The following is a 14,842-nucleotide window of genomic DNA, read 5'->3' on the forward strand; positions in this document are numbered from 1 at the left end:
CCGCCCACAATTCTGACCCATTCACATCTCTCTGCAGTTCTTGATAGCAATAAGGGATTAAAAAAACCCACAGATAATTAAGGCACCTTGTTTTAATTAGTAACTGTCTTCTTCTAGCCAATATTATAGCATATATAACATTTACCCAAAATGGACTTAAATTCACCTTATCTCTACTCCTTGCTCACCTTCCAGAATAGATAAAAATTAACAATAAAATGTATCAAAAGAGAGGAAGAGGAGAAGCTAAGATCCTAAGTGAGCCATTAGCTGATTTCTTAACTTGAACCACTTTGAGTGTGCTACCAGCTGTCTCTTATAATCTGGGTACAGGATTTTTGGCAGTGCTGGTTTGTTGCAGGGGCTTTTGAAACTTTTGTTTTCTTGAGTGACTGGCTTTATTATGAGGAAAAATGTGAGCAGACGTTTGTCTTTGCTTTATCTTCAGAGTACAATCGGCAGCATGATGAGCATCTATAGTGAAGCTGGCGATTTTGGGAACATCTTTGTAACTGGCAAGATTGCCTTTTCCCTGAAATATGAGCAGCAAACACAGACTCTGGTCATCCTTGTGAAGGCGTGCCACCAGCTGGCCTATGCTGATGAAGCCAAGAAGCGCTCTAATCCGTGAGTGTTTCTGGAACCAGACTGATGCTCTGAGATGAGAGCTCAGACCCTGGCATCTACCTGGACACTCTTGATCCGAGGTTATCACTTCCTGGGTGGACAGGCAGGTGTGATTGAGAGTGGTCAGGGGAGATGTGTGGAAGGGGCCAGAATTGGGAAAATGCAAGAATGGCATGTCTAAGAGGACTTAATGTGCCATTTTCATTTCATCATGGCATCTGTATACAGAGAGCAGAGAAGTGAAGAACGGGTTGAGAAAAGATGGTGAATTACTCAGTACTCTCCTTGGTTTCTAGGTATGTGAAGACTTATCTTTTGCCGGACAAGTCCCGCCAAGGAAAAAGAAAAACCAGCATCAAGCGGGACACCGTTAATCCACTATATGATGAGATTCTCAAAGTAAGTATCTAGACCCTGATGGAAGGAGAACTTCTTCTGTTTTGCACGCTAAGCTGTAGCTATTCCTCTGCTGTGTGGCTGGTTGACATGGTTTTCAGTAGCCATGTCTGTGTCTGGGGTTACACTATGGGCATCTGTCCATATTCTGACCTCCCAGAGAAGGGAACAAAGGCGATGATCTGGCTTTCTTGGATTATTGAGAAGTTGGAGGTTCATGTGGCCACAAATCTGTTTAAAAAGTCATTTGGGATGAGGCATCTCTGGCAGTTTTGTTTTCTTTTGTTTTTGGAATGTTCCAGTGTTCTCTCACTCACTCAAAGAAAAATTAATTTCCAGGTCCTCTCATGGATATGGTAGGTTTTTGTGAATCGGAGTGAATGGAGGCTTTGAGTGAGGAAACTGAAAGTGCATAGGGACTAGAGTAATTTGATATTTAGGACTATGTACTTTGGATACAGTTGCTCAGAGTTTGGAATAATCATTGCTGAGAAATTATCACTAACTAATCATCTGGGGCTTCTCTTTTTCTTTCACAGTATGAGATCCCAGAATCTCTCCTGGCCCAGAGGATGTTGCAGTTCTCAGTATGGCATCATGGTCGTTTGGGCAGAAACACTTTCCTCGGAGAGGCAGAAGTCCAGTTGGATTCTTGGAAGCTTGATAAGAAACTGGATCATTGCCTCCCTTTGCATGGAAAGGTAGTCTGCTTTAACAATTCAGATACTTTGGATGAGAGGTAGAATCGTCCACAGTGACCGCTGCTGGCACAAGTTGGTAGTAGCGTCTTTAAATGTAGTCTTCTTTAGAGTTCTAGCGCACCCTGCTGGCATTTCTGAGTTTAACAGTAATCTCAGATAACACTTGTGTATCAAGTGTGAGTAATCTCTTCTGTGTAGGCCAGGTAAAGGATAAAGCCATAGTTTTCCTTTGAAAAGTTTTTCATATGTGTGCTAAGCTTTGCCTCCTAACCTTCTAGAGTTTGGGCATATCCTAACATCCTAACTTGAACCTCTTCTCCAAGCTAACCTTTGGGCGTATATTAATCTGTACTCCTTTTCCAAGCTAACCTTTTCACTAAAGAAATGGGAAATAAAGCAATTCATGGAGTTCCGATTTCTCTGCTCTTGGTCACACAAGCCAGGGAAATGGAGATGACACCTCAGGAAAGAGTGTAGCAGTGTGCATAATAGTGTCTGGGATCTGAATGCAGACCTGGATTTGAATCCCAGCAAATAGCGGGTAAAGTCATCTAATTTATGAAATAACTTAGGTAAGTCACCTAACTTTCATGAGCTTTAGTTTCTTCATCTATAAAACGGAGATAATAATATTCTTCTTTTGCAGAATTATATGCAAAGTACCAACCAGTGCCTGGAACATAATGGACATTCAATAGGTTACTGACATTCTGGTTAAGATGAAGTTGCTAAAACAGGTTTCTTGATTATCAGAACTGTTATCAATGACAAGATTCTTCTGTATATATATATACATAATAAATGATAAATATATATATACATATATATGTATATATATACACACACACACACATAAATATATGCATATATATACACATACATATCTTACAAGGAAAATTAAGAATAAAAGGACTTATGTGTAAATGGTTCACAATTAAAATAACATAAATGAATATAAGAAGAAAAGTAGATTACATTCCCTAGAAATAACCACCGTTATCAACTACCTGTATATCTTTATAGAAATTTTCTATTAAGCAGCACAGATGTATATGTATGAATTTGTTTTTCCTTTTACGCAAATGGGATCATGTAAACATCATCGTGTATATATATCTTGCTTTAACTTAGCAATTTATCATTTTCATGGACATTTTTTACACCATCAATTATTTTAATTGCTGTATCGTATTCTTTCATGTGCCTATATTATAACTTATTTACTATTCACCCACTGATGGGCATTTAAGTTGTTTGCAGCTTTTTTTTTTTTGCTGTTAAATCTATGCTATTAATATATCTTGGCCTTCTTTTGTGAGTGTAACTATAGGAGAAATTTCTGGTAGTGGAATTACTGAGTAAAAGGAAATGTACATCTGATATTTTGATAGCTGCTGCCCTCCAAAAAATAGGAAAAACATTAAATCTGTCCTTTTAAATAATAATAAAAACAGGAAAGCAATTATCACAAAACCGCAGCATCTTATTAAAACTTAGGATCTCTTAAGCATTTGTCATGCAAGTCATTCTCTCAGGGGCCTACAGTTGATATAATGTATTGGAAATGTTACTATAAACCATCATGAACTAATGCCAATAAAAATGTCTTACATCAAATGAAAAGGCTGCATTAAAATGGAGGTATTTTGTCTTTGCAATTATTTTGATCCAGAATGCAAATATGCTACTGCAATAAATACACCAATTTCCAGCTAAGGCTAAACCCCAACTCTTAAGTGTCTACCAAAGTTCACAATCTAGAAATTAAAATTTTGTAGACATTTTATAAACAAAACAAAGACCACTTCAGTGTTCAGTATATATATTTTAACTTAAAACATTCTACATTTATTGTCTCTGATTTATTTTATTTTTTTGCCCTGTAATCCATTTGCCTCCCAGTTTCTTCTTCCTGGCATCTACCTCCCTATTCTATTTTTAAATTGAATTTATTGAGGTAACATTAGTTCATAACATTATATAAATTTCATGTGTACGACTTTATAATACAACATCTGTATACTCTGTTGTGTTTTCACCATCCGAAGTCTAGTCTCCTTTTGCCACCTTGTATTTGACCCCCTTTACCCTCTTTGTTCTCCCCCCCACCCCCTTCCCTTTCCCCTAGGTAACCACCATTACCTCCCTATTCTTTTCTATCTCTCTCATACACTAAACTTTGTGCATTCTCTGTACGTGGTACATTTTCCCAAGCCAATGAGGATTATGCCATCTTGACATCAATATGCTGAGCGGAGAGGGCCTAGTTTAGAGGAGTCCAGTGAATACAGGCAGGTAATAGGGCACCTCTAGTCTACACCAACTTATGCTCTGAATACTAAAGTATAATGAACAGAGTCCATCAAAAGATCCCATAGAGTGAAGCAATTCTGCTACTCACAGCCAAAGATGATAGGCCACTTGCTGCTCATCTCAGACATTTATTCATTCACCCTTGTATTTATTCAGTAAATATTTGTGGAGCACCTACTATGTGTTAGGTACTTTGCTAAGTGTCTGACATACTAGGATGAACAAAAATAGGCATGATTCCTGTCCTCCTGGAATTTAGATTCTAGTGGTAGAGACAGTCGTTAATCAAAAGTAATATAAATAAATGTACAATTAAAAATTGTGACATATTTAAATGATTGTAATGGAGTTCCACCTAGCATCTTAGATATCTTCCCAAATCTTTGCAAGTTCTCTTTTTAAAAAACACTTTATCTTTGAAGATCATACAAGTAATACATGTCATTCTTATTTAAAAAAGACACTGTAGATACAAAGCAAAACATGAAAGCCCTCTTTCCTTCCCCCATTCCACTCTCCTCCTTAGAAGAAACAAGTGTTAAGTTTGTCTGTGTTTTTCTGTGCAATGTAGTACAGTGGTTAAATGTGTGGACTCAGGAACCAGTCTGTCTGAATTTGAATCGTGCCTCTGACAATTACTAACTGTGTGATCTTGGGCAAGTTACCTAACCTCTCTGTTCCTCTGTTCCATAATCTGTAGAGATTAAACAAATTCTTGAGGATTAAACAAAATGATGTACTTAAAGTACATATACTTAAAATATGATGTGCCTGACACATAATAAGTATTATTTAAGTGATAATAATAACCATTATTTATATACATGCATATTCACATACACTAATGCGAATATATTTTAATATAAGTGGGATGCCTTTTCTGTATCTTGCTTTGGTGACCTAACAGTACATCTTAGATATCTTTCCATGTTAGCATGTACAGATTCACTGAATTCTTTTGATGGTTGCATGCCATATGCCATATGAAGGCATTAAAATCACTCATTTAATCTTTCCTATATTGATTGACATGTAAGTTGTTTCCACTATTTGGCAATTACAATGCTGGTAGCAAGATACTTCATCATAGTGTCAGTGCCCTGTGAGTTTGTGTGCCAAGCTTGCTGGAAGACCTATGAGGGTATTTAGAATCAAGTAATTGTATCCCCAAGTAGCAAAATAGTGGGTATTGCAGAAGGCTTTTTTGTTGGTTCTTCTGGACCTCCTTCTGAAGAAACTGCCCGAGAAACCTGTGGCTGCCACGGCCTTGGTACCCTGGATTGTATTCATAAGGAGAAGGATTCTCATGCTATGAATCTATTCTTGGCGGGTAATTTTAGATTCTCCTCAGCAAGAAGTCTCAACAACTCCTGAGAAGCCCAGCTTGACCTGTTGGGTTTCCCTGTTTTTCAGATCAATACTGAGTCCCCAACTGGCTTGCCATCACACAAAGGCGAATTGGTGGTTTCATTGAAATACATCCCAGCCTCCAAACTCCCTGTTGGAAGTGACCGGAAAAAGAGTGAGTTTTCTTTGGGGCCATGGGTTTAGCCTTTATTTTTTGCAAAGCATCTGTGTGAGGTGGTGCGGGCTATTGGCTAGCACTGTTAGAGAGACCAGGTTGAGATGAGCTTGGGATCGTCTTCTAGGGAAGATCCTTTACTTACTAAGTAAGCCTTTTCTGCATTTTTCAACCAGAAGAGAATGCCTTAGGGTTGACTTTCCATTTTTTTTTTTTAGGCCATTACACTTGACTTGGTTATGGTCCAGCTGTGATAAGCTACTAAGAGCGCAGTACAGAACAGAAACTTTGGAGCTGAGAAAGAGTGGTTGGAAGTGGTGGAGAAGTATAAGGGACAGAAATTTGAAGGCTGAGGAAGAGTAAATCAATATGCCAGGCACTGTGGTAGCAACTATGGAAATGTAGATGAATTAGAGATGATATTTGCCCTTCCTCAAGGAGCTTAGTTTAGCAAGAAAGACAGCCATATGCTAAAAGAACGTGGATACAGGAGTGATGAATTCTGTCTGGTTACATTTGGGAGAGCTTTAAAGAGGAAGGAATGTTGAAACTGGACTTAAGACTTTACAAGGCAAAAAAAGAAAGAGCATGGGGTAAGAAGAGCATTTCCAGAAGACGAGATAGTATGTGCAAAGGTTTTTAAAAGGCATCGTAAATATGGGGTGTATATGAGTGTGAGGGAATGAACTTACTTAGGTGGAGCTGGAGCTATGTAGATGTGGGAGTGGGAATGGAATTGTTGATGAGGCTGGAGCCTGACTGAAAAGGGCCTTAAATGTAATGGTAAAGAGTTGAACTTGATCCATGGGCAATGGGAAGCCAAGGTTCTTAAAAAGATACCTGCAGCAAGGTCTAACTATGGGATGTAGGAAATCAATGACATCCCCAAGGAGGTTGTACAAAATGACTAGAGAAGAGAGGCAAGGGTAGAACCACAGGGGAAAGCAACATTATAAGGGATGAAGAGAGGAAGAAAAGTCAGTGAGGTAGAGGGTTATCAGGAGAGAGCTTGAAGAAGAGAACGGGGGTTGTCAACAGTATTGACTACTACTGGAAGGTCAGGCCCACTGAGGACTGAGAAGACACGGCTCATCGGCAGTAGATTACATTTTCAGAGGATTAGTTGAAGCAGAAAACAGACTTCACTGGAAACTATGCTGAGTGAATGAGGCAAAGAAGTAGAGGTGTTTAGTATGGACTCTTTTTCTTTTCAGGATAATTGATGATGAAAAAAAGGAGATATAGAGAATAGCTTGAAAATGAGATATGGTTAAAGGGGGATAAAATTTTTTTAAAAGGAGAAATGAGATTAGGGTATATTTAGACTGAGAGGATGGGACCGGGGAGAAAGAGAGATTAAAAATGGGAGGTGGGTCGGTCAAGGGAAACAAAAGAAAAAAATAAACAAATGGGACTACATTGAACTAAAAAGTTTTTGTGCAGCAAAGGAAACCAACAAAACAAAAAGACAACCAACTGTTTGGGAGAAGATATTCGCGAGTGATACATCTGATAAGGGATTAATATCCAAAATTTATGAAGAACTTACACAACTCAACAGCAAGAAAAGAAACAATACAATTAAAAAATGGGCAGAAGACCTGAACAGATACTTCTCTAAAGAGGAAATACAGATGGCTAACAGACATATGAAAAGATGCTCAAGGTCGCTAATCATCAGAGAAATGCAAATTAAAACCACTATGAGATATCACCTCACACCTGTCAGAATGGCTATCATCAATAAATCAAAAAACAGCAAGTGTTGGCGAGGATGCGGAGAAAAGGGAACCCTCATACATTGTTGGGATTGCAAATTGGTACAGCCGCTATGGAAAACAGTCTGGAGGTTTCTCAAAAAATTAAAAATGGATATACCTTTTGACCCAGCCATTGCACTTCTGAGTATTTTTGGTAAAGAAAACCAAAACAATAATTCGTAAAGGTCTATGCACTCCAATATTCATGGCAGCACAATTTACAATAGGCAAGATATGGAAGCAACCTAAATGCCCATCAACAGACAATTGGATAAAGAAATTATGGTTCATATATACAACGGAATATTACTCAGCCATTAAAAAATGAAATTCTACCATTTGCAACGACAGGGATGGACCTAGAGGTTCTTATGCTGAGTGAAATAAGTCAGACAGAGAAAGATAAATCCCATATGATTTCACTTATATGTGGAATCTAAGGAACAAAAAGAACAAACTAATCAAAAACAGATTCGCAAATATAGTGGACAATTTGGTGACAGACATAGGGGAGGAGGGTTGGGGAGCTGAGAGAATGGGGTGAAGGATTAAATAAGTACAAATTAGTAGTTGATAGTTGGGCACGAGGATGGGGAGCACGGCACAGGGAATGCAGTTAGCATTAATATGATGGCTAAGTAAGGCAGCCAAAGAGAGAGAGAGAAGGTGAAGAGCAAATTAAGGAATCAATATAGATGTCTAACAAATGCACTGTATACTTGAAACTAATTTAAAGAATTAAATTTATTTAAAAAAAATGGGAGGTGGGGGTTGGAATTCGTGATGCCAATGAGTCTTGTGAAGTGAGAGTGAACTCAAGAACACAAGTGGAAGAGTCCTTTTTAAACATTTATTCAACAAATATTAGGCAACTTTATTTCTCCAGGCATCAATTTTCTCATTTATAAAATGAGGACAATAATAGTATATATCTCCTGGGTTGTTTTGAGAATTAAATGCTCAATGTAGAATCTGGCACGTAGCTAGTTTTCAATAAGCATGTATTGCTATTGTTGTTATTAATTGTGTGCCCATTGCTTACTCTGAGGCACTGTGCTAGGTAATGAGAATCCAGGTCAGGTGTGGTCCAGTTATTATAGAGCTTGCTGCCTTTAGGAGCAAGAAAAGGAAGTACTGTATAGATTAAGCTCAAGAGAAATCTGGAGGTGTTAGGGGCTCACGTGCTATGGCTGACATTCCTTACAGGTAAAGGTGGGGAAGGGGGAGAGCTCCAAGTGTGGATCAAAGAAGCCAAGAACCTGACGGCTGCCAAATCAGGAGGGATTTCAGACAGCTTTGTCAAGGGGTGAGTCCCTGGACCAGCGCCAAACTAACCAGTTTCAGGACAAGAGAGCTAAGAAAGAAACCCAATTTAACCTTTCTCTGTGGTTATTATCCTTGTGTGCCCTACCACCTCCAGCAACCGACTTTGTTCTTGAAATTAGACAATGGCAAAAGCTCCATTACTGTGTTTGTACTAGTCTGAGCTCAGCTTTTACTGAATCGTAGTGCTGATTGCCAGAGAGGAGGGTGGTAGATATATAGGTCTGACTTCCTTTGTTACAGAGTAATGCTCTTTATTAATCTTGGATAAAAACCTCTGTCCCCTGACTTTCAAGATTTGGGAACTCATGACTTTGTTCCCCACAATATTTAAGCAATGCTAGCTTTCCCCGAATTATGGATTATCCCACTGACTTAAGTTCTTTAGCGAATCATGTTTGGCTATGCCTATAGCTACTACCACTGACTTTACTTAAAGAAGACCTTGCCCAGTAGAAATGAAACGAAATATTTAAAACCTTTTTATAGTGGAGTATAAACAACAGCTCACTAATAACATTATATTAATTTTCTCTCCAGATTGAAGGAATTGAATCAGGTGAATGATCTAGTGGAGGTAGTAGGAACTCTGCTTCAGCAGACTCAAAGGCAGGAGTATGTGTACTAGGATCCGAGTGTTGACTCACCTTCCTGGGCTAGGCCTGTAGTAGGGGAAAAAGAGAATTTAGATAGATATTGCCAGCTTTGAGTAGGTTGTTGATTACTCCCCACCCTCTGCTAGATACCTCCTTCCCATGAGGAACAAGGCCAGTAAACATAAAACTCCTGTGATGAAGAAGACCCTGAATCCCCACTACAACCATACATTTGTCTACAATGGTGTGAGGGTGGAAGATCTACAACACATGTGCCTGGAACTGACTGTGTGGGACCGGGAGCCCCTGGCCAGCAACGACTTCCTGGGAGGGGTCAGGCTGGGTGTTGGCACTGGTGAGTGTCTCTCCTCCTTCCTCACTATCTTAAAGACCTCTCGTATATCTTACTTCCAATATACCCACCTCCTTCCCTACAAAGCTTTTCTATGACACGAATTGTTTTCTTTCCTTTGAGTTAACATTCAACCAATATTTACTGAGTGCCTATCATGTGTAGGCCTAGAAGAAGACTGAGCTCATGCACTGTTATGTATACAGATAAATGTGACCCTGATTGCCAGGAATACCATCATCTTCCTACTAAAAAATCTGAAAACCTATCTATATCTGTCACTATAATTTCCATCTTCCATGCTGTTAGAGTGAAAGAAAGTTCCTCTCTGGCAGAGGTCAATCTCTTTCCAAGGGTTCTGGGTCACACCCTCACCTTCTCAATGACCTCATTTCTAGAATCTCCTCTCCTGTCTGACCAATTTTATTCACTCTGCCTCTCTGCTAGAGGTGAAAGCAGATATGCTCTGGTATTTATGAGAAACAAACAAAAAAAGTAACCTTCCTTTGACCCCACAACGCCCCTCTAATTTCTTAAAAAAGCATTGTTTCCACTTCACCTCTCTTTTAGTCCTCAATCTACTGTGATCAGGCTTCTGTCTCCACTCCACTGAGCAACTGCTTGTGCCAAATTTTTGTTTTCAACTTGTGAGAATTTTCAGTGCTGTTTAACATAGCTGATCACTTACTTTTTTCTTGAAATACTTAGCTTTTATTGACACACCACTGTTGATTCCCTTTTAACTCACTGTTCACCTTCTCAATTTTCTTTGCGGGTTCCTAATTCTATACTTAAACTTTGTAAATGTTGGTATTTCTCAAGGCATACTTTTCTCTCTATAGTCTGTGCATTCATGTGGCCTTAAATAATACTTGTCTATATTATTAACTCATAGAAAGCATTTAACACAATCATCTAGGTTGATGATTTTTACCAATGTAAGCCAGTTAATGTCAATTTCCTGCTTAAAACCCTTCAGAGGCTTCCTTTCATACTTAGAAAATGATCCAAAGTTCTCAGCATGCCAACGGCTCTATATGATCTAGACCTTCTCTGTTCCTTTATGATCCATCTGTATTGCTCTCCTCCTTGCTCACTATGCTCCAACCACAATAACTTTATGCCCTCCAAATATACCAAGCTTATTCCTACTTCATAACTTCAGCAATTAGTATTTCCCCTGTCTAGAAAGGCTGATTCCTTCCTATCCTTCAGATCTCGACTCACATGTCTCCTTGGAGAGGCCCTCAGACCACTCCATCTAAAGGTGCCCTGATCTAGGCACTACAAATCACCTTGTTTATTAACTTCATGACATTTACCTCACTATCTGAAATACTCTTGCTGATCTACTTGTATATTTTCTATCTTCTCTATTCAAATGTAAGCTGCCTTCAGGCAGGACTTTTTCTGTTTTGTTCACCACTGTATCTCCAGAGCCTAGAAGAGTACTGACATACAGTAGGTACTCAATAAATGTTTGTGGAATGAATAAATGTATAAGAGAATAGGAAGGAGGCCACATACAATCCTAACTTCAGGCCTAGACTCTACAGCTAGAGAAAAAGGTGTTCAGCATCTTCATTTAAAAAAAAAATTAAGTCAAGTTGGCAATAACAGAAGATCTATAGCTCTGGCATGAGGTGTTGGGTACCAGAGCCCCGCACCAACCTCAGAATAAGAGATCTCTAGCTATTATGTGCCATTTGGAGTCCCATTTCATCAACCTGGAGTCTCTTGATAGAGTCTCAGGAGCACAGAAATAGCTGTGTAGGACTATCAAGGAACAGTTCTCAGACTGCTACCCCCATCAGCCCATCTTCATAGCATACTGTCTTTTGTGGGGTGGCTACCCTTGCTGTATAACCAATCTTCACTGGTGGACTGAGGAGTGGGGTCCCTGTTCAGCCTCTTCTGGTGTTTCTCTTCAGGAATCAGTAATGGGCAAGTGGTGGACTGGATGGACTCGACTGGGGAAGAAGTGAGCCTGTGGCAGAAGATGCGACAGTACCCAGGGTCTTGGGCGGAAGGGACTCTGCAGCTCCGTTCCTCGATGGCCAAGCAGAAGCTGGGTTTTTGAGTATCCACCCTTCTCTGCAGGACCAGTCTTGGCCAGGGAAAGTCAGAGGAAGTGAAGAAACCAAGAGCAAAGATTTACAATTTAATGTGTGTGTTATGTATGTGTGTGTACAAATATGTTTCTATAAATCTCATTACGCTAGAGTGATGCAGACCGGTTCCCCTTTTGAAAGTAGGTTCGAGAATAAGGGTCGCTTCAAAATGCTTTTATTTGTGCATAATCTAGTATACTTTCAGAGTCTATTGGAGTCTATTGTTTCTTATATCTTTTGAGTTTTAATTAATTTATAAAATCTTTTAGGACAGCATTTTATCTCCTGTCTTATTATCCTTGTTCCTACTTCCCCAGGAAGCCCTGACTACCTCTGGCATTAGTACCAATCTATGTTTCAAGGTGCTTCAGGTCTGAGGCCAAGGCTCTGGGAAGCAGGGTTGGATTACTAAAGACAGGAGAAGATGGGAGAGAGGTGAGTAGGTCCTCTCCTTCCTCTCTACTGTATGTTTTTAACTCATTTTCTACCTTGATAAATTTCTAGAACTTGGCTTTTAACTTCTCTTGCTTTTAAGCAGTTTCCACCTTGCTTAGGACTAATGGTTTTCTTTGAAATACTAAGAAAAATTTTCCCTCCCTTCTGGTTCTAGACACCTTCACTAGAACTTATAATGGAACTGCTTTAGAAAAGCACTTTAAATTACGATATTTTGACTGAGTCATGGACATGCCCAATAAGTGCTTCTCAGTGATCCTGCAGGATCAGAGTGACAGATGATCAGGTATCTTCCAGTCTGTGTTAAATCTTTTGTATTTAAACTGATAGAACAGTTGTTGGAGAGATCTTTATTTCTCTAATGAAAGGCAAGACATCTTAATTCTCATCATGTCCCACATCTTTCTTAGCAGTTGTGTCCACCATGTGTTACCACTCAGAATATGGTCTATATGCCATCATACCAGCCAGAATAGCGAAGTACTGTCTAAGCTGGTCCAGTATTTTTTCCAGATTGGGCACTGTTAGTGCTCCAGGAGAATGTGTGTTCAGAAAATCTCCCAGTTACTCTGGCTTCCTTCTTGAAGTGGGTTCAGTTCTTATTTTTCCTGTTGTTTCCTAAACTTGACCTAGTGTAACATGGATGTGGTGAGTGAGACCTTTCTAGGAAGAGTCTGGTGATCTAAGGTTCATTTTCTGAAACTCACTGTTCGAAACTTACATTTTTATTCGTCCAAGTATATCTACACAAAGTCATTTGTGAAAGAAGTCTCTACCAGAGAAGAAACCCGTTTCAGTCCAGTCAGCTGCTAGCTGACTTTCCTAGAAGGCCATTAGATCGAAGGCAGCTAGGGTGGTTTCTATTATATATGTGAACTAAATGGAGAGATGTTTTTAAAAGGTTTATTGGGTGTGCATTGGTGTTGTAATGGAAGGCATAACTTGGTATCCTGGGCTGTAGCTTACTCCTTTGTTCTCTACCCCCTGAAATGTATGTGTTCTTCAATAAAGTGTTCTCACTTGTCAAGTGTTTGCATTTTTTTAGTTCTATAGATGCTTTTGTCTCCGATGCTTGACTTACTGTTGCTTTTCACATGGCTCGAAGGATAAGAACCAAAGTGAAAAATGTCCTTCCATAACCATCCTTTGCTGACTCGAAAAAAATTTCTCTTGCTCCACATTGCTGCCCCATATCTCTGCCAAGCTCTGACCATTGACCTTTGTGTTTGGTATCTAGGGAAAGAACTAAGAGGCCATCTTAAAAATGACACCACTTTTCTTTCTTTCTCTCTCTCAAGTACCAAGGGAACTTTTCCTTTAGCTTTGTGCTCCCCTCACCCCCATGTGCTGGAGGAAGGAGAGCGATGTGCATGGGGGAGATGTTCCCAGCTATAAATGTTTCTTTCTGAATCTTCCAACTTCTCTAGGAGGTAGGGCCTTTTTCCTTCGCTCCTTCTACCATTATTTAGTTTTGAGAGATAATAACACAGATGCACAGTAACTCATCTCAGAAATAAGGCTCTGGGTTTCTAGGTAGAGCCTAAGTGATTCTTGACCTCTTGTGCAAAAGGGTATTAATACACAATTAATGCCTTCTATGTACAAGGCTTTATGCTAAGCACTTTATATATTATTGCCTTAATTTCTCCAAGCACTTATAAAGTAGGCAAATTTCCCTTTTTACAGATGAGGAAAGTCAAAGCCACTATTACACAACAGAGTTGGAATTTGAATCAAGGTCTGACTCTACAGTACTGTGCCATCTCCTGGGAGAGTGATATGTTTGTTATGGGCAAAGATTCCAAGAAAGGGATGACTCCTCTCTTCTAAAATATCCCAAAGAAATAAGTTTAGTTTACAAAGTAGGACAATCAGAGTGCTTTGGAAGTTATCTAGCCTGACTAGCTCGGGACTGGAGGTGCAAAGAGGGACACAGAGAAAAACAGAAACAGAGGCATGTACAGGGTTGGGGTTGGGCTAGCCCCTTTGGGTCTGGCAGTAGGCCTGATCATGCTGCTGTCTCCTTCCCCTACTTTAGGAGTTAATATTTTTTTCAATTATAATTCAAAGGAGGTTACAGTAAAACTTTACCTAAAGAAAGCAAGATTGATTTGCTTTGACTACTCAATAAAATGAAACAAAACAAAAGCTTTAAATTTTTTTTTTTTAAGTTAGAGGAGCATTTATATGTGAGTCAGGCCCAGGTGGAATCTCTGTTTAGGAGGCAGTGGGCCTCCTCGTGTTATCATTGGGCCTCTTCGTGTTATCATTGGGCCTTTGACCTACTCACATGCCCTGGCTTGCCACTTGGCATGTTAGTGATAAAGACAAGGAAGGGCATTCATCTTGCCTCATGTGCAATCTTTGCCTTTGGAACCGCAGACCCTGCCTGCCCAGAGACTTCCCACATGAACTCATTGTATTTTACTTTTTACCCATAACTTGCCTCCTGCCTTTCACAACTCCTGTATGTCCGTGGAGGAAAGAGAGAGAAAGGGACCTTTTTGCTCCAAGTTTGATCATTTCCTCCATGCCCTATTCCACTCAGCAACTGCTGAATTTTAGACTTTGCATTTTAAAAATATTTCCACTGCTCCTGCCCCGCATGGAAACAGCTCCTCTCTGACACACTACTACCCTTATATGTTCTGGGCTTATGATTTATGTTCTATCGCTGTGCTTTGG

General features: G+C 39.6%; 1 protein-coding gene across 4 annotated transcripts in view; it reads left to right on the forward strand.

Moving 5' to 3' along the window:
• SYTL4 (synaptotagmin like 4) overlaps positions 1-13,184 on the forward strand; it is a 67,287-nt gene extending 54,103 nt beyond the window's left edge. For all 4 annotated transcript variants that reach the window (XM_039874020.1, XM_039874021.1, XM_039874022.1 and 1 more), the window contains 7 exons: positions 449-627; positions 924-1,026; positions 1,563-1,724; positions 5,451-5,559; positions 8,526-8,625; positions 9,385-9,593; positions 11,522-13,184. In XM_039874020.1, coding sequence (XP_039729954.1) covers positions 449-627; positions 924-1,026; positions 1,563-1,724; positions 5,451-5,559; positions 8,526-8,625; positions 9,385-9,593; positions 11,522-11,670 — 1,011 coding nt within the window. In that variant the 3' untranslated portion in view covers positions 11,671-13,184. The remainder of the gene's footprint in view (positions 1-448; positions 628-923; positions 1,027-1,562; positions 1,725-5,450; positions 5,560-8,525; positions 8,626-9,384; positions 9,594-11,521) is intronic.
• Positions 13,185-14,842: the final 1,658 nt, after the last annotated feature.

This window comes from Pteropus medius, unplaced genomic scaffold (assembly GCF_902729225.1).
Source record: "Pteropus medius unplaced genomic scaffold, Ma_sr-lr_union100, whole genome shotgun sequence".
Lineage (NCBI taxonomy): Eukaryota > Metazoa > Chordata > Mammalia > Chiroptera > Pteropodidae > Pteropus > Pteropus medius.